This window comes from Heloderma suspectum, chromosome 2 (genome assembly GCF_057233095.1).
Source record: "Heloderma suspectum isolate Gila_16-S chromosome 2, 16-S_ref, whole genome shotgun sequence".
Classification (NCBI taxonomy): domain Eukaryota; kingdom Metazoa; phylum Chordata; class Lepidosauria; order Squamata; family Helodermatidae; genus Heloderma; species Heloderma suspectum.
In genome coordinates, this window is record NC_139459.1 from 222,221,514 (window position 1) to 222,242,293 (window position 20,780).

The 20,780-nt window shown below is 45.3% G+C and overlaps 1 protein-coding gene across 2 annotated transcripts in view; it reads right to left on the reverse strand.

Annotated features, from left to right (window-relative positions):
• Window positions 1–17,031, reverse strand: part of CYGB (cytoglobin) — a 77,410-nt gene extending 60,379 nt beyond the window's left edge. For both annotated transcript variants that reach the window (XM_084838198.1, XM_084838197.1), the window contains exon 1: window positions 16,546–17,031. In XM_084838198.1, the coding sequence (XP_084694324.1) occupies window positions 16,546–16,688 (143 nt within the window). In that variant the 5' untranslated portion in view covers window positions 16,689–17,031. The remainder of the gene's footprint in view (window positions 1–16,545) is intronic.
• Between the last annotated feature and the right edge of the window lie 3,749 nt (window positions 17,032–20,780).

A 20,780-nucleotide genomic window follows, 5' to 3' on the forward strand; every position in this document is an offset into this window, starting at 1 on the left:
TGGTATTCTGTTTTTTTTTTTTTTTTTTACTTTTATTCATTTTACCTTTTATTGTTCACCACTTTGGAATCTGTTTAGATGTGGAGCGGTATATTAATGTTACAAACAAACAAATAAATCTTATTTTTAAATGGCTTTTAAAATTTACTTTAATGTAGCAGGAAACAATAGAATATAACCAGAATTACAGAGTACAATGATTTTTCACAATATACATCTGTGCAAGGGCTGGGCTGAGCAACTTGTGACCCTCCAGGTGTTGTTGTTCTGTCTTTATTTTTTGCCTTTTGAGGACATGTTATTCAAATGTTGTTAGAGTGATTTGCTAGCGTTGCTGTTTTCCAGGATCCCAGTTGCTCCCCAAGGTCTCTAGAAGCCTTTCTACATGAGGCATTTATTGTGCACTCATGATTCCTCGTTCACAGTAGTTTGCCAGTGCTTTATATGATGTTGTCATCATCCAGGGCCTTTCTCGTGCTTTACAACCATTATAGCATTTTTTTCCTAATGTGGAAAGTCTGATATTTTTGTGAATGGCTCTATGAAAACCTTGTCTATTTGCACAATTCTACTATACCCCAGTGCCACCTAGTGGTTGTATAATGGAACATCTACAAAGGCAAAGAAAGAAACCCCTGAAAAAAAGCACGTGCACAGGAGCTGATCTTAATCCCACAAAGAATCTGGAAGAAGAAGCCTCAGTAAAGTGGCAGGTTAAAAGCCTCATGTAGAACAGCCCTAGACGTTAAATCTCTGAGTGGATGGGTTTTATCTCTAGTGCACATGTAGGTAAATGCATGTGGATAAAGATTAAGACATCCTGTGGTGCACAGCCTGCCATTTCACAAACTGCACCTATGGAGTATATTTTCAACTGCTGAGAAGAGCAATATTTTTCTCGTATAACTTTGCCAAAGGAACAATCAATCACCTTCTTGGCTTTTAAATCAATGGAGAGACTACTGCAGAATAATTCAATACAGCATCCAACCGAGTGTGAACAGCCTTTAAAAACACATAAGGCTGGCAGTGGTGCCATCATGGTCGGACTTTGGGGCTGAGATCCTGGGCCCCACTCAGCAGAATAAGCAGGAGGACCCCCAAACATAGCGGGGTTCAGTGGAGGCTGGTTGCTCCGATGTCGGTGGGGCACTGAATCCGCTTCGTGTTTTAGTCAGAACCAGTCAGAACTCTAAAGAAGCTGTCCAAGGTGCTTCACACCACTGACATCAGAAATCAGCTTTTGAGACCCAATGAAAGATACAGGAGATGCCAATAGAGTCATCCCATATTTTGAGAAAACATCCCTGACTCCAGGGCAGTACCACTTCATAGTATGTAAATGTAGACAGCACTTTTTAAATGATGTACAGCACTGTGGAAGGAATAGGGATTCCATATTTCTTCATTGTCCTTTCAGTTGCCAATTTGGAATTGGCAACTGAAAAAGCTATTTTCTTACTGAATTGCAAGTTAGGAGAGACTTTGACAGGGAACCTGATTTCAGCACATTGTCAGATCTCTCTGAAAGTCCTCTATAAATGTTTGTAACGCAGCTGTGATCAGACATGAATTGAGAAGTGTGCTAGATGCTGGTGAAAGTTTTAGTTATTTTATATCAAAGGAACTAAATTATCAAATTGCTCATGTGAGGATCAGGGTATTATAAGCACCACATGCAAGCAGGCATCCTGTCTGTACCTTAATATTTGTCCATTCTATAGGGGAAAGTGTACAACAGCATACCCCCTACATTGTTTGTCAATCCCAGGTTCCATTAGTTCATGATTTAGGGGCACCCTAACATGAAGGGCTTTTACACTGACCATTTGTAAATTAATATGCTTTGATATTCCCGTTCTTTATAAATTTGTCTAGGTCTTTATGGAATCCAGTTATTATTTTTAACATCTGTGCCAGTTATATAATTGCATATCATACGCTTGGGTTTGTCATGATGTAATCACATTTCAATACAGCTGTATCCAAACCCCATACTGCTGGTTGTACAGTTTGATGTTAAACTGGAAATGCAGGAAGAAGTAACCCTATTCCCCTTCCCCTGAAAACAGGGGCAAGGGTATTTCTACAACAGTCCCTGTGGATTCCTTCCTTGGCATTGTGCCACCAGTGCTGCCCCCACTGTGTTAAAATCCCTCAATATGCCATTTGGACTGTGGATTGATACAATCCTCACGTGGTTTGTGGTTGTGAATGCAGTAAATCAGAAATCCTGATCTCTGAAAGATCTGCTGTCTGGATGTGCCCTTTCACTTTCATACCACTTCTATAATGCCGGGAGAAAGTGAAGTATATTGCAATCCTTTTTTATCTATTTGTTTTTTAAATTTTTTTAATTGAGTTTTGTATAGAATAATATTCATCTTTCTATTTACATATATGCTCAGTAACAAGCCCCTTTTACAATATATATCATAAACATAAAAACATTTGGGCTTGAGAAAGAGTGGTTTGAACAAGGACTCCACGGCTGATGCAGGATTTGAAACCCATGCTCAGCACAGCACTCTCTCCACTGGGTCACACTGCTTCTCTTGTGATGACTTTTGGCACATTTAAATGCAGGTGATCCAGTGACACAGACAGCGAACCCTCCCAAATATATAGTAGCTGAGCTGTGGAATTATTTACTGGCAAGAAAACAGTGACAGCAAGCTGAGTACAATGCTGGCTGCTTTTGCTCTTGATGTGCCTCCCAACAGCCTCTCCATATGACCTAGTTCTCCTCCAGGATGGGAGCGATTGTCAATTATCCAGCTGTGAAATATGCAGGCAGGAGCCAGCCTGGGCAAGAGAGCTGCTATCGCAGGTACTGTTAGGTTCCAGCCACAGACCTCCTGCTTTGAGGGTGCACGCACATTTGCTAGAGTAGTGCCAATGTGCTCCTGGGGGAAGAGAGTAGGGAAGGGATCTGGGAAGTATTTCCTAATCAGGATTTCTTTGTGCTCTTTCTCTCCCTATCCAACTTTCCCTGCACACCCCTCAGTCTCTCTCATTGGTCTGTTCTTGTCATATGGGAAGTGACAACTGCACTTCCCACATGTGTGAAATAAGTATTATGCCACCCTCAGGTCCTTGGAAGAAGGGTAAGATATACATACACATAATGAAGGAATAAGTGATGCATATAATGAACTGTTCAGTTATGAACAGAAGAGCCCTGCTGGATCAGACACAAGGGTCCACCTAGTCCAGCACCCTGTTTCTAACAGTGGACAGCCAGAGGCGTCTGGAGAGCCAAAAAGCAGGGAATGAAGGCAGCCACCGCCATCTCCCATTATATGTCCCCAGCAACGGAGATTCAGCATTATGCTGCCCCTAAGCATGGAGGTTTCTTTTAGCTATCAAGGCTGTTAGGCAGTGATAGATCGATCCTCCATGAATCTGTCTAATTTGCCTCACTACACAGTCCATTTCAGGTCTGCGGGCAGTTAGTTGGAATGGCCAGGGGTGAATATATAGTCCAGCTCAGGCCAAAATCCAAGACTAAGGGTGCAATCCTATGCATGTTTAGACAAAAAAAGTCCTACAACTCCCAGTATTCCCCAGGCAGCCTAAAGCAGTTAAAGAAAGTCAGAGGAGCCAGAGGCAGGTATATAATCAAGATGGTCATGTTCCAAAAGGCAGCAGTCCAGGGGAATAGGGCAGGCCCAAAAGGTTGGTTAAGCAAGAGGTCCCTTTGCAAGCAAGAATTCTTCCTTAGCAAGGCTTGTTTTCCCATGTGTTTAATCATTCTAGCTTAAATAATGCTTTCTATCAATTTCCTTGGAACAGGTTTGTAATTTCCTGAAACTATCCCAGGATGCCCTTTTAAACACTGTTGTTGGCTACTCACCAATTCTTTAAAATAAATATGAGTACATCTTGACATATATGCAAAGTGTTGGGTTTGTTTTTCAGGAGATGAAAGTGTACTTAAAACCCTTGGGTTGCAGGGAATGCACAGGGGTGCCATTGGGAGGCAAGGAGAGCAGTTGCCCACCTCTGTTTCAGACCAGTGGTGTAGTGGTGGCGAGTCATGCCGGGGCATCGCTCTGGCACTTTTTTTGAAGACGGCCCCCAGCCCGTTCGCAGTCTGCTAGGGAAGGAGGAGGGAGCAGAAGGGGTGCAGGCGGCTGCCTCTTGGCTGCAGGCCAAAGGGAGAGAGAGAGAGAGAGAGCCTGAGGGAGCTCTGCAGCCTCCTCTCGCCCCCCCTTCTCCTCTTCAGCTCTTGGCTTCTCCACCCACCTTGCTCCATGCCTGTGCACCTGGCACTGCCCTCGTCTCCTGCAACACCGGCCACCCATTCAGGGCTGCTGCTGGCCATGGCAGCGGGGGGGGGGGGCACTGCCACTGCGCTGCCACCATTTTTTACTCTTGGAGTGGGGCTGGTGGCTGGTTTGTGCCAGTTTTTAGGATTTATTGCACAATCCTATGCATGTTTACTCAGAAGTCAGTCCCACTATGTTCAGTTGCCAATTGGGCTTTCTCCCAGATAAGTATGCGTAGGACTGCGGCCTTAGCTGCCTTCCCAAGATCTCTGTAAATTTAATTCGAGATAAACACCCATTGGATTGCACTGTTAATTCTTGAACATTAATGTCTACAGTAAGCAGAACTGCCAAATGCAACCTGGTCTGTCAGCTACACTTTTTGGTACAAGGATGGCATGTATCTGGGCAAACAAACCCTGGTGGAGGGGAGGGAAACAGGAAAAAACCAGTTGGGGGGAGAGGAGAAAGAAGGTGTGTGTGTGTGTGTTTCAATCCAGCTGGGTGTGTGGACGTTTCTGTTGCGGGATGGGAGAGATATAATGAAGGCACTTAGGGAAGGCTAATGGGTAATGTTGGGGTGCTAAGGGAGTGTGCAAGGGGGCTGTTTAAATGAGAAGGGCTGAGTTGAGAGGGTGAAGCTTCCATAGTGTATCATATTTTGAAAACCTAAAACGTTCTGTTGGAGTGAGTGAGTGGGTGAAAAAGATTAACACCGCTGTGTTTTTCTCAGATGTCCAATTTAAATACCCCTGCCTTTCTCCCAGCTGCACTGTTTTTGGATCCCAGGTGAAGGCTGTATATCTTACAAGGTTGTACAATCTTAGAAGGGGCGTGGCTGTGACTGTCACGAAGGGACCCTGCACTTCTGGATTTGCCACTACACTACTGTTTCAGACTGATGGTTTTTTAGCAAATACGGTGGTATAGAAATGTTAATAAAATACTAATAAGTGTATGCATCTGGAGCAACTACATTTCTGTTATACAGAATGCATTACATTGCGCTTTTGCAATTTAGTATTAAATGGATAAGGGCAAGAGTTTAAATGTTGCTGCATTACACTGAATGAGATATAGGGCCGATCTACATTGCACCCGCCATCGCAATGAATTCGGTGTCCCATTGGGTTAAATGCTCTCGCATTAAAACGTGATTATTCACACTCACCCATTTTCCCCGTTGCGGTGCTTCACCGAATGTGCAAACTCGGTTCACACTCGAGCTCTGTGCTGTTTTCCTGCTGTTTTCCTGTGTGCACTTGTCTGATCTCGGATGCTAAGCGGGGTCGGCCCCAGTCAGTAGTTGGATGGGAGACCACCTGGGAATCAGGCTTCCTGCATTGAGCAGGGGGTTGTTGTATCCCCTCAAATGAGACTAAGTTTTACCCCCTCCTATCCCCTGCTCTGCTTTCGAACTGTGGTGCTGGAGAAGACTCTTACGAGTCCCCTGGACTGCAAGGAGGTCAAATCAGTCAATCCTAAAGGAAATCAACCCTGACTGCTCATTGGAAGGACAGATACTGAAGCTGAAGCTCAAATATTTTGGCCACCTAATGCGAAGAGAAAAGTCACTGGAAAAGACCCTGATGCTGGGAAAGATTGAAGGCAAAAGGAGAAGGGGACGGCAGAGGATGAGATGGCTAGATAGCATCACCGATGCAATGAATATGGACTTGAGCACACTCCGGGAGAGAGCGCAGGACAGGAAGGCCTGGTGTGCTATGGTCCATGGGGTCCCAAAGAATCGGACACGACTTAACGACTGAACAACAACAATCCCCTGCTCAGGATGTTTTTTTTTAAATTAAGGCGTTATCCTTGCAGAATCGGGGCTTCTCCGCGATGCTTTTTTTTCCAATTGAGGCATGATCTTTGAAGCTTCGAACTTAATCTCATTTGAAGGGAGAGAACCCCCTGCTCAGTGCAGGAAGCCTGATTCCCAGGCGGTCTCCCATCCAAGCACTGACCGGGACCAACCCTGCTTAGCTTCCGAGATCAGACAAGCACGAACACATCAAGCCCTTTGCTTGTTGCTGAGGAAACAGGGGCTGCTGAGGAAGCTATGTGATCAGCAGCTGGAAGAAGACATGGGGCCGTCGAGAGCTGTGACTGGACAGGACGGAAATACATACACCGCCGCATATGGACAGGTGGGGGAGGGGGCTACGACCGGATACAGTAGCGAAGGCGGAAAATCAGAGCACATTAAGGGGAAATACCGGGATAGGGTATTGAAAGTGGGAGCAGAGAAGTGGGAAATTCTGGATCCAATTCGAGGCGGCTACTGCGTAGTGTGAAAGGCGGGCGGTGAAACCTCATTGGAAGCGAAAAAGGCAGTAAGTGTAGATCCAGCCATTTATTCAGATACACCTCTGAATGCACATACCACCAACATTCAGTCATGCAGATTAGGGCAAAAGTCTAGCTGTGTAGCACTGGCAGGAATGAAGCCGCTGGCATGAGTTGCAGAGTGAGGGCAATGCAAGGGCTTCCTTTGCCCTCAGTGATGTTGTCAGTGATGTCATCAGTGATGCCGTCACTCAGTGATGTCATCTCATAGCCAAACCAGCTTGGCTACATGGCAGACTGTGAAGTCAGCACATTCACTGCTTGACCCTTGAATTAGCTGGGTTCTCATGCTGAAGAAGCCCTTCCAGGTTTTTAGTGTGTGTCTGTGTTTTAATGGCATTGAAGAAACAGCAATTTGGAGGAACAATGGCTGTGAACAGGCATGAAGAAATGGGTGGAGGTGTGGAAGGTAGGGTTTTTTATGGGTAAATCAGCAACAAAAAGTTGGTGCAGTGTTAGTTGATTTAGCAGCCATGGATAAAAGGTTGTGTATATGCAAATAAGCTTTCAGACAGCTCCTAACTCATAGTGCTGACAATGCCCATGGGGTCAAAACATGCAATACCACTGCTTGGCAATGATTGTTCTTAAGCACTTTGGAAAATATCAATAAACCTTCTTCATATTGCTCTCTGCCCTGTGGAGATTACTGGCAGTATGCACATCTGTATTGGGTTTTAGTTGTACTCCAACATTTATTAGGCATACAAACAATGAGAGAAAAGTTTATACGCCTGTCAAAAATATGCCTCCATTTCTATTCTCCTGTATTTACCATGGAGGACTTAGCTTGGCCATTCTTTAACTGAGGAGAGTGAATGCCGAGTTTGTCTCCAATTTACAAGTAAAAGTGATACGGCTTTTGAAAGGATTTGTAAAATTTCACTGTGAAAGTGGTGTGATTTATAATTGGGTTACAGACAGCAACTTGGTAAATGTTTCAGAGCTATGCAGGCTTTTCCACTGACCTTCTGAATGTTACACCTTAGTGTTCTTCCTCCATGTATATAATTTGTTCTATGTTCTATTTATTCTGGCCCAAAGGCATTATTATAACTTGTAATTTGAGATTATTACTCATCTAAAGGTGCAATTCTATGCATGTTTAGACAGAAAAACGCCTACAACTCTCAGCATGCTTTTTTCTGCCTAAACATGCATAGGATTGCACTCTAATGTGAGATTATTATCCTAATCTTTTGTAATGAAATGTTTTTAAATTATGTAGAAGAATGACGATGCCATTATAATATCAAATCCTTTATGAAGACCTAGAAAATGGATTCTCTACAATTCTTAAGAAAGATTATTGCTGAAATTATTCCCATCAAGCTGCTGAAGATCAAGGTTCAAAATATGTTCAGTGAATACAGTGACTGTAGGTGTAATGCCCTAGTTTAGTGCTTCTGGAGTGTTGGGGCAGAATCCAATGGGACGTTTACGCCCCCTCCAATTCTCTTCTTCCCTGCTGATTCCCTTCTACAAGCAGTGGGTCCCGTGGATTGCACTGCGCAAGCAGGACCCACTGCTTACAAAAGGGAGATATACTGCATCCTAAGGGAAGCCTTGACGAGCAGAAACACTCATTTCTGGAAGGAGGCAAGTTGATGGATTTGCCTTCTGCAAGCTCTGCCAACCTGCCTCCTTCCAGAAACGAGCATTTCCACTCATTTCAGGTTGCCCCGGAAGCACTAAATCGCCATTGCACAAGTGGTGAGGACCGCTTGCACAACGCAGTTAGCAGGGTGGAAGACAATTGACGGGGGTGTAAGTGCCCCATTGGATTCTGCCCCTTGTGACAAGGAGCCTGTGATGGGCAAGAGCATTCTCTGAGGCAGTCAAAGACTGGGTTCAGACAGCACATTAACTCACAATGGGTCAAATAAACCACAATGGTTTATTTAACCCATGATGGCTTAGAGTGTTCTGTAAATTCTTTTCCCGCCCATGGTGGGTTATTTCCCCCAAATAAGCTACCCTGGGAACCCACAATCTGCAGTAAGGGTTATTTTACCTATGGTGGGTTGGTATGTCGCTTGTTGCACCAGAGTGGGTTACAGAGATCACTTACAGAGCTACTTGGCAAGAGCAGCCAAAAATGCTGCCGCCACTCTGCTCCTCTCGAGCGATCTCTGAGCAAACTTGTTTTCTTGCCACATTCAGCTGTGTTTCTGGGCTTCATCAAGGGATGTTAAAGAATTCCGCCACGGATCCTGGGGGGGCAAATTCCAGTGAATTTGGCCCCCGGAATCTGTGGCAGAACAGAGCCCCCTGCCCCACCACCCCACGAAAGCCCTGCGAAACAGAGCCTACCTGGCCGCGGCCGCGGCTCTGGCGGCAGCGGCTCTGGCCGCTGCCGGGCTGCTGCGGCTGCAAATGGCGGCCGTCGTAGGGGCCGCCATTTGCATCCCTAGGCTGGCCCGTGATAGGCTACATATATATTTACGTCGCCTATCACGGCCAAAGCAGGGATGCAAATGGCGTCCCCTACGCCATTTGCGTTCCCTCTTTAGCCGTGATAGGCTACGTAAATATTTACATAGCCTATCATGGGCTTGCATAGGGACGCAAATGGTGTCCCCTACACAGGACGCCATTTGTGTCCGCAGCAGCCCGGCAGCAGCTGGAGGCCCTGCTGCAGGTTGGCCCGGCCAGTGGCTCTGCAGCCTGGCTGCAGAGCAGAGCCGGCCGGGCAGGATTCCAGGGGGGAGGAACGGATCGCCTCCCCCCCGTCGAGGATTCCAGGGGGAGAAACGGATCGCCTCCCCCCACCTGCGGAACCTGGCGGAGCCAGGTAAGCGGGGTTTCGTATACCCCTAGCTTCATCACACAGAGCTTTTATCCTGTGATTGAGATTGCTCCTTTACGGAAGTTTGCAGGCTCTTTACATAATGCCGTGACCCTGTCATGACCCTCCTGCACTAAATGCCCTTTGTTCTGTTTTTAAATAGATCGCAGATCATGAGCTATCAAATTACCCCATGGTGTTCCACTTCAGTTTCCTCCACGAAAAGAGGAAAAGTGGCAAGAAGAGGAGCGAGATCAATGAAAGATAATGGAAGACTCAGAGAAGAGGGAGAAGGCAGGGGAAAGGGGAAGGGAGAAAGGAAGCACGTGAAAAAGGGAGTTGTGATCCTACATTTCAAACAGAAGCAGAAAGCCCTGTTTTAAATCCAGGATTTTAGGCTGGTGTAGAAATGCCCTCTGACTCCAAATAAGTCTCATCCCCCCTGGTGTGGTTCCAAAATGGTTTCACATGTGGATAAATCCTCACTTTTCCATGAAAATGCAAAGTCCTGCATTTATCCAGTAGTGCATGTTGTGGTTCCCCATAAGGGGAACTTGTACATTAAATTTTGTCCCATTCCTGCAAACTTTCAAGAAGTTGGACCCCCCGCTTTCTTTTCTGGTGCAGTGTAAGCATCCCTCCATTCCATTCAGGCCACCCCTTCTCAACTCAGCAGTGGAGGAGGGGGTAGGAGTGGGAAAGGAAAGGAAGGGAAGCAAACAGTTTGTTTCACATGTGGATAAATCCTCACTTTTCCATGAAAATGCAAAGTCCCGCATTTATCTAGTAGTGCATATGGTGGCTCTCCGTAAGGGGAAGCTGTATATTAAATGTCATCCCATTTCTACAAATTTTCAAGGATTTAGAGCCCCCCCCCCCTTTTTTTGCACATGGGCAGAAAAAGGGGACCCAGCAAAGGCTTGAAAATCCACAAATGAAGCTGGGATATCTGTCTGTCCGGGCAGGAGGACTACGGGGCTGGGGGGAATAAACTATGCTGCATAGCTTGTCTGATCATGTGGGGGCTCACAGTAGGCTATTTGCAAAATAAGCTATTGTGCATAGCTTCTAAGCCACCATGGCTTAACGTGACATGTGAACAGCCCCAAAGAGTCAGTAATTACTTCAATTAAAACTGAAACGCAGTTAATTTACTCCCCAGAGGCCTGATAAAGGCAATAGGACTGCCTAAGGTCTAAATAGTTTATGTATAGTGCCTATGATTATATTTGCCTAATACATTTTGCTACTCAAAGTGGTGCCCAGAGACTGCCACCCCCGCAGGGATCGACGCTTTAAAACGTCTAGCCTGCACCATTCAGAGACAAATTCCTGCCTTCCTCTATTCTCACACACTTCCCCCCTCCCCACAAACCATAAGATGGATCTTTTGCCATTACCATATGGCAAATATTCATGCACACCCTGACATTGGGCATGGCTCATCACATGTCAACCAGTGTTTGGCAGGCTTGAATTGTGAAGACATCTGAACACTTAGACTGTTTTCTGTTCTGGAACCATGTTGAATGAATTCACAAGACTAAGTTGCACACAAGTGCCTCAAGGAAGTCATCTTATGATTGATTAAAATGGTTGCCCTTAGTCATGAGACTCACATATCCTCTACTTCCTTGGAATTTTGTTCCTGTTTGTTATTGGTGAGACATATATTGAAACAAATATGTTTGGAATTGAGTTGTCAGCCTCTCAAAGCTGAGGAGAAACATCCATTTTAGCTAGGATTCATTGTGCCTTTTCTATAGCATTTTTCCGTGTCAAAAGTACATGATAAGCTTTACCTTATTCTCTTCTCACCACAACCCTGTGAGCTAAGTTTGGCTGAAAAGTCATGGTTCAAATTGAATGTTGTAGCTAAGCAGGGATTTGAACTGAAGACCAAAACATTTACCCACTCAGTCGCATTGTCCCCTTTTAGCACCTATTGCTGCCACAACATTCCAGAAGCAGAATGTACTTCTGAATGTAATTTACTTTCCTACCTACTGGTTTCTGGTTAGGACAGGGCCAGCTATACCATTAGGTAGAGTGGGGGGGGGGGTGCCTCAGGCCACTGACTTTGGGTGTCATAAAGGGCAGCAAATTGTTCTTTATTATTATTGTATTGTGCTGCCAAGGAGGGAAAGAGGTGCTTGTGCAATTTACTGCCTCAGATGCCAACATTACTTGGATACTATGCACCTTGGCTTGGAGTGGGTGGGCACCATTTGCTTTTCCACCTCAGGGAACAAGATGTTGGGCCAGATTTGGGTTAGGAACTATTTTCCTGTTGGCACAATAACCCAGAAATAGTGTTGCTACTGCCTTTACGAATTAGTCTTGGGGGGACAAGGGGGAGCAATGAATTCAAAAGCCCCTAACCTGTCTGAGAGAACTAAACTAAGTGCAGCTAATATCGCGACTTATTTTTTCTTCCTTTTCTCCTCTAAGTGATGTTTAGATCTGATGAGCAATGTCACAAACACCATTTGATGATCACTTCACTTTTTTCAAAATGCTGTGGAACCCTGCTTTGATATTAATTCTGCACGGCTTCAGCGCTGAAAGAGGTAGGCTGTGACGTTCCTGTCTATTAGCTCCATTGCTCATTCTTGAGTTTTTCTACCATTAGTCCCCCCCCCCCCCAAACATCCTCAGCTGGCTATTGATATTGCAGTAATTTTGTACATGCACTGAATTCACTGCCAATTCTTTATAACCTTACATTGTTATCTGTACAGACATTGTAAATCTAATGGTCATTGTGTTGGCTTGGCAGACAAACCCAATCAGGTCGGGACGCCGCAATAATCTGCCAAGTCCAATTTCCGATGTGGACATTGTTGTGCTGCTGGGGTGGACAATTATCCTGAACCTTCCTTATGTCCATTTCTATCCAATTTACTTTCCTTTGGAGGAGGGGTGGTGGTGGAAATCTGGCAGATGGGTGTGCAAACTCTTGAGGGAGCTAGGCGGGGATGGGAAAATCAAAGCTGGATGCACATCTGAGTGCAGCTCTCCATCAAGGTTGCATTAGTTTCGACGAGATGCTCATTCTGATGCACAAATAGATTAACTAATCACATGAAACTACATGCAATTAGAGCTAGATGAGGCCATATATGGATAAAGCCTAGTAAATAAACAAAAGCCATCACAAACAAAATGATACTTTTCTGGGTCTGTAACTGGGAATTTGCAGAACAAACTGGGCACCTGTGCAGATCCAACTTTGCTCTTCCCTTTTCGAATTATACATGTGCTCACGCTTCAAGGCAAGGCAGCAAAATGGAATGGAAATCATGACACAGCCAGCAAGTTGGTACATGTATTTGCTCATACAGGGTGCTTACATACAGAGGGATCCTAGCTCTAACCATCAGAAGGCATTGTGCGGCTATTCTGTATTCCTGAATGGATTTTTCTCAGTAAGAAAAAAGGAGGAAGGCGGTGGGAAAACATGGGAGGATTACTAATGGATGACAGTGACATCTGGGCCCCCTGTAAAATTCTGTGAACGAGGAAGGGCAATCGCACCTTAAAAGTCTCATCTGGAAGCACCCCATACACCAGCCCACTCTGTAATATGCATTAGTTTGCATAAGTGCTTTGGGCAGGTGGGTGGGGAATTACTTCTGCATATGCAGAAGTAATTTAGAAAAGTAAGGATATTTGAGATACACTAGCTAACTGAGAACATGGGCAAGCAGAAAGCTCTGTGTGAAAATAAAAGGACAGGTTTCACACTACCCTAGTGTTCCCTCCACCACTTCTTCTCAAGATCCTTAAACTGTACTAAATGACTACCCTATGGAGGGCAGCTGCTCTTACTCCCGTTCACTGCTCACTGCACATGGCAAACAAGTCATCTGACTTCTTTACTATGAGCAGACACTTCAGTCTTGCACTCCACCATCAACAACATTTCTAATCACCAAAGGCTTCCCATTTGTTTGTTTGTTTGCTTCAGTTTGTCATACACAGATCTGTGTTTAGGTTCATCCTGTCATATTGAAAGATAAAGCTGACCCGTTGCTGTCATTTGACACAACCTGCATCTGACTCCAGGTCAGTGAAAACCAGCTGCTTGATAGGAATCCAGGAATCCAGAATCTAAGGAATTTGCAGTTGAAGTCACTGGGTCTGCACCTCTTTGCAAGGCTGCCCTAGTTTAGCAGGATGGTTTTACATATTTTTATCACTCATGAAGGCAATGGTTGTGAAAGTTAAAAGGCTGGTTTATGTGAGTTTCTGATGTCATGGGATATCACTGTGTGTAAGACATGGCTTATATTTATTGTCCTGTTCTCTTGTTGCGTCTGGTGTTTTATAAGGAAGGGTACCCAATGCTGTATGTCAGCAGCCTGGGACCTGAGACTCTAAGACATTGTGCCTTTTTGACACCAGTGAGCAGTTTCCATAATCAAAGGGCACTTCTGCATGGCTAAAAAGTAGCCATGTATTATTATGTGTGCACATGCACGTGTGTGTTCCCTAAGTGTGTCTCAAGTTGACAATAAGGTGGTGAATGGGAAAGCAATCACTCCACATTTTATCTGTGATCTGGTTGCTGTATAGTTGTATATTTGCTTTGTGGCTACTGAATATAGGACTAAAAACTGGTCCTAAGTGGCCTCCACACACAGCTGACTCGGTGGCAAGGAAATACTCAATAGGTATTAGGTAACAATAAAGCTACAGAAAAATCCAAGGATTGTGTCATTGTAGACAAGTCTATGCTACATAGTCCATTTTGCTTTAGGTGTGCCCAGGTGTTGTAAGATATTTTGCATACAACTTCCAGCTTTCTCAAGCTGTAACCATTCATGTCTGTGCCTTAGCAAAGCAGGTAAAGAATGAACATATTCTGCGCCTTAATTTAATGAGCTGAGAGGAATTGATAGTTTTATTCTTCCCAGCTGAGAGAAACAAATGGAAAGCCTGACCTCACTTTCCTGACCTCACCTTATATCCCCTTCCTCATTCAAGAGGGGGCTAGAAATTAGAATCACCATAGCGACCAAAAGGTCCTATGAATCATTTATCCAAACTGGTTGCCCTAGAATAGCATGTCCTAAACCTGAAAGATCCCAGCAGATTGCTGTTCAATTAGAAATGGGTCATGTTGTGAGAATTCAGGAGAATTCTTTTCAAGAGCTCAAAAAAGCTGCTTGAATGTGAGCTCTGACTGACAGATGTTGGTTTGTAGCCCATCTTTCCACCAAGAAAGTGGCACTCAAGGCGGTTTTGAAGTTGGAAGGATATATTGGGATAGGTGTACCTAAACTTGGCTTGGTTTGTGACTGGTATTCCAAACATTAGCAACACCATGGAGCTTTCAAAGCTAAAGGAAGGATCTTAATCAAGCTCTGTGGAACTATGAAGTTTTGGGACCTATGAAGTTCTGATATAAACAAACAGACTGATATAACATTTCAAGCAGCTCAAAATACAGTTGGTTAGGGAGAATTAGTTTGATAAATGGGTGCGGGGTATTGACAGTCTCTGGGTGCAGATTTACTTCTCTCCTTAGGGACAAACTATACATTATATAGTATTATATGGGAGATTTCTCACTAGATTTCCCAACATTTTTTTACTGAAAGACAGCTGGGGGAGGCCCTGAATTAAATTGGATAGCATCATTGGGGGAAGGCGTTAACCCTTCCCCCAGTACCATTTCTCCAATCAACACTCCCCCCAACCTGTTTTTGGCTCCACTGAAGAAAAAACAACTGGTACAGTTGTGTTTGCAACTGGAGCATTCGATCAAAGTCCAAAGGGCTTTCCTTTATCAGCTCCGATAGCTTGTTGCTCTTGTCTTTGACGCTCATTTCAGGCCCGTTCTTCTTCTCACCTGCATTGATCTTTTTATACCAGCAAGAAGAGAGCCAGTGTGGTGTAGTGGACACACTCTCAGCCCAACCCACCTCACAGGGTTGTTGTTGAGAGGATAAAATGGAGGAGGAGGAGGATAATGTAAGCCGCCTTGGGTTCCTTGCAAGAGGAAAAAAGGCGGGGTTTAAATGCAATCAATCAATCAATCAATCAATCAGCCCCTTGCATTTGTGCTATGCCCAAGAGAGTCCTCTGAAGTTTCAAAAACACGAATCAAGGTCAGATACTGAAATAACACTCCGGGGCATTTTAGCAGGGAGAAGGCCACAAGACACATAAGGGGGGGAGGGGTATTTGCTGCAAAGCTGCCTTACTGACTCAAACCATTGGTCCATCTAGCTCAGTATTATTGACACTGACTAGCAGCGGATCTCTAGGGTTACAGGCATGATTCTTTCCTGGTCCTACCTGGAGATGCCGGGGACCTGGGACCTTCTGCATGCCAAGCAGGTGCTCTGCCACTGAGCTACAGCCCCTCCCTTGAGTTAGGGGTCCCATCGAAGTAGATTGGATTATGATAGGCTAAGGATGCTTGCATGGCTTTGATGGTTCACTCACTGATACGAACCCATGCCTGTTTTAAACTAAGGGTCTCCACTTCCTGCCTTTTTGTTCCATGTGGTTGGCCACATATAAACAGACTGGTTCTTTCACCTGGCTTTCTGATAGATTTCTGTGACGTTCGCCATCCATTACTTTATGCCCATTTCCCCATGACATTTCTAATACAGGCTAAGCCACCTTGCATCCAGTGTTCATTTACCTGCCAGTGTTTGCCTCACTCCATCCCCCTCGACTCACAACCTTTATGCCAGTCCTAGGAGACAACTTCAGCATTATCTTTCATACTGACACTGCAACCCAGCTGATGAGCAGATGGTACTGACAAGCTTCGGCAGCCCTGTTTGGGATTTGTCTTGGCTCATAAGTTGTGTTATTTCACCCAGGAATCTGGTGTGTATATATAATTCTGTTAGCAAAGAGCTACGTCGGAACCACTGAGCAGAATGCCATACAATGATCCATTCTAACCCCCCACTTTGTAAACACAGAATTAGACAACCTTTCTGGCTGAAATATTGATACCCATCAATTACAATAACAGAGGTATTCCCCCTCTATTTCCTCCTCTCACATTTTGAAATCAAAATGCTGTGAAATCATTCCCAAGCAGAGCCAATCCTCAATGTTACTTTTAATTTTTTTTTTTGGCTTCTTGTGTGCCATTTTAAATACCTGATCAGTATGGAGACCCCAACGTCCTCGCAGTTCGTGTACACTCTGCTCCATGTCTCATGAATCACCTTTTTCTCTGCGTCTGACATCTCTTCGCTTCTTTCCCATCTCTCAATCTCCATTTCTCCTTGGACTTTCTCCATGAAAAACAGCCAGCAAAATCTTCTGGGGAAGCCAGGAGAGAAAGAGATTTGTGAGTCTCTCTCTCTCTTTCTCTCTCTCTCTGTGTATTTGTGTGTGTGTGTGTGAGTGAGTGTGTGTGTGTGTGTGTGTGTGAAGCAAGAAGAGATAAGGTGATCTGTTTTGTGGTGATGGTATGGCTGATTCCGTTCCTGCCTTCTTTTCTGTGTATATGTGTGTCTGTCTATATAGCAGACAGAGGTATGTACTAGAGATAATCGGAGAGATAAATTGTGTGTGATCAGATTTCAGATCTTCCAGTGCAGCCCATTGCTGTGGTTCACTTCAGCATGTGTGTGTGTGTATGACTCTGAAGGGAAACTGACAAAAAGTAAAATATTCAAAGGCATTGCAAGACCAGCCTCTTTACCAATGTGTGAACGTGAGCTCACTTTTCTCTCCCCTCCCCTCCTCCTCCTTCTCCTCCTCCTTCTCTCTCTGTGTGTATATAAGAGAGAGAGAGAAAAATATTAAATAGAGGTGCTCTTGAGTGTTGAGTGTTCTGCTCTGAGTATTTTATGCCTTGAGATTTCTCTTTTTTCACCGTTTGTAAATAGCTCAGAGAAAATGCAGCATCTGAAGTGAACAGTTAAACTTATCCCAACAGCTGGCTTAGCTGAGACTGAGCTTTTTTATTGCGCCTCCCCCCCCCCACTTCTTGGTTAGGAAATTGTTTTTATCAACAGCAGCAAAAAACCTAGTCACCCTGTGTTCTTTTTTTCTTCTTTTTTGAGGGAAGGGGGGATTGGGAGAAAAGGGCCTTTTGAATAAATGTTTATCTTCTACATGATCTGAATTATATCCTGCCTCCAAGGGAATGTTTCTAATTATAAAAGATTTTTTCCCCTGCCTTTGTCTTGTCTTTGAATCAGATATCAGAGTAATAATCTGGTTTAAAACACTTGCGAAGGAAATGTATTGGCGTATTAACTCATTGACTTTTTATTTTATTTTTTAGATTGGAGATAGCACATATTTTCAGGCAAGGATGGAAGAGTGGATTAGAAGCAAAGCAAGATGTTTCTGCTGCTTTGGTGGAATGCTGTATAGATTTCGGGGGGCTGGTTCAATCTGTCTGTATGACATTTTAACTCTATTTGTAGGTGTGTGTGTAGCATTAGAGAATACATTGGAGGGGTGGTGGTGGAAAGAGACAGATGGGAAAGGTGTATGCATTGTTGTGATTATGGTTCACCCTACGGATGGATATAAAAAGAGATGCACACAGAAACGTTCACACATGCTAGCCTATATAAATCCCAGCATCTGAAAATGTTTAGTGGATCTTTCTTTCAAAGGAGACGCAGATAGATATTAGGGAAGGTACAGCTTCGCTATGAAAACTCTGGAACAATTTTATGTCTATTGAACTGAACCAAGAAGCAAAGTGGCAACCCTACTGGTTATAACCACCAAGGGCTGATCTACATTGCACTCACCATCGCAATGAATTCAGTGTCCCGTTGGGTTAAACGCTCTCACATTAAAACGTGATTATTCACACTCACCCATTTTCTCTGTTGCAGTGCTTTATCGAATGCACAAGCTCGGTTCACACTCGAGCTCTGTGCGGTTTTCCTGCTGTTTTCCTGCGTGTGCTTGTCTGATCTCAGATGCTAAGCGGGGTTGGCCCCGGTCAGTAGTTGGATGGGCTACTGCCTGGGAATCAGGCTTCCTGCATTGAGCAGGGTATTGTTCTATTCCTTCAAATGAGGCTAAGTTTTACCCCCTCCTATCCCCCACTCCGGATGTTTTTTTAAAAATTACGGCGTTATCCTCGCAGAATCGGGGCTTCTCCGCGATGTTTTTTTTTCTAATTGAGGCATGATCTTCGAAGACCAGATACAGTAGCGAAGTCAGAAAATCAGAGCACATTAAGGGGAAATACCAGGATATTAGGGTATTGAAAGCGGGAGCATGGAAGTGGGAAATTCCGGTTCCAATTCGAGGTGGGTACTGCGTAGTGTGAAAGGCGGGCGGTGAAACCTCATTGGAAGAAAAAAAAGGTGGTAAGTGTAGATCCAGCCCAAATTAGTTCAGCATTAGTGACAATGTGGGCTGTAGTGGTGTCAATTTGTGAAGGCAGAGGGAAGGCAATGACTTCCCACCACGTTTTAGACTGTATACAATTATTCCACAGAAGAGCCTATATTTCTGGCCAGGGCACTGTCTGATTCTACATGCTTAGTGACCATTGTTACACACAATTTAAATGCCTATGGATGCCAAAGGTCAAATACTGTTTCTTCAGAACTTTCAGAAATAAGTAGGGGAACCCTGCAGCCATCCAGGGGACTCTACTAATGACCTTAGGGTGGCCATTCTTGACCAAAGGAATTTTAAAGACAGATGATAACACAAAATTGCTGATGTGTAATTTATCATGGAATTCAGCTCTATCTCTTGCATTCTCACCTAACAATTGTGTTATCACTCAACCATGTTTTGTGAATGGCTACTGTTCAGATAACCACTTAACCACTAAGTCGCGGTGGCTTAGTGGTTAAGATGCTGAACTGCAGACCGGAAGGTCGGCAGGACAGCAGTTGAAGACCCGAGTGCCGTGTGACGGAGTGAGCTCCCGTCTTCAGTCCCAGCTCCTGCCAACCTAGCAGTCCGAAAGCAAGAAATTGCAAGTAGATAAATAGGTACCGCTTCGGCGGGAAAGGTAACAGCGTTCCATGCACCTCGGTGTTCAGTCATGCCGGCCACATGACCGCGGAAGCATCTTCGGACAGCGCTGGCTCTTCGGCTTAGAAATGGAGATGAGCACCTGTCAAGGGCTCCTTGGAGGCCTCTCTCAGTCTAATCCAGTAGCCAAGTCCAGACACAGACAAAGGGATTCTTTTCAAAGCTTTATTCCTCTTTTACAACTTAACAACTCTACCATTAGCAACTAGATATGAGCAGCAGAATACCTATGCCCTAAGTTGGAACAGTTGGTCCCCGTTTGAAAGGGAATTACTGGCAGACCCCTGAACTTAAGGACTAGGGAGAGTCCCTCCCCTTTTCCCTTGGATCCTCTGGGCGCAGCTGTTGTTTGCGCGCCAACCGGGCACTACGCCTCCTTTCTGTGCCCTCCATTTGGCGCCGCTCTCTGGGTCGGCGTCGCGCGTCCATCAAGTCTGCTTTGTGTGTGTGTGTGTGTGTTTTTCCTGGGGGATTTTGTTGTGGTTTTAGGGGTGGGTAGCCTGCCTGATAGGCGGGAGCGAGGGGGCATGTGTCCACCTGATGGAGGCAGTGGGGGGAGTGTTGGGGGCCAGAAGATACCGAGGCTGGGCGGCAGGCACTGGCGGAGCGCTAGGGGCAGGCCATGCCAGGTAAGGGGAACAAGGGAGAGATGTGTAGAAGCTGTCCCCTGCTCCGGTCCTGTCCAGAGCCAAAGGATGGCTGGGGGAGGCGTGACCCCCTCTTCTGGCCTTCATTTGCTGCTCTGCAATGCCAGGTCTGTTACCCAGAAAACCTCCCTCATCCATGACATGATCCTGGATGAGGGTGCAGACCTGGCATGTATTATGGAGACCTGGCTGGCCGAGGCTGCTCCTCCAACCCTTGCAGCCATGTGTCCAGCTGGATTTTCGTATGCACAGCAGCCGAGGGCTGGGGATCGGGGAGGGGGAGTGGCTGTTATCTACCGAGAGTCCTTGGTCTTCACCAGACCCCCTCTCCGGGAGACCAAGGTTGCTGAGTGCATGTACTGGAGTTTGGGCCCGAAGGGCAGTCTGGGGATTCTGCTCGTGTACCGTCCACCCCGCTGCACGATTGACTCCCTGGCCGAGGTGCTTGAGGTGGTCTCTGATGTGCGTGTACAGTCCCTTAACTTACTGGTGTTGGGGGACTTCAATGTACATTCGCAGGCCATCCTCACAGGAGCACCTCGGGACTTCATGGAGACCATGGCCTCCTGAGAGCTGCACCATATTCTAACTGGGCCCACCCATGTAGCCGGTCATGCACTAAACCTTGTGTTTGTTTCTGGAGAAGCGGGGAGTGATCTGGAAGTCGGGGGTATATCCACCACCCCCTTGTCATGGTCAGATCACTATCTGGTGACG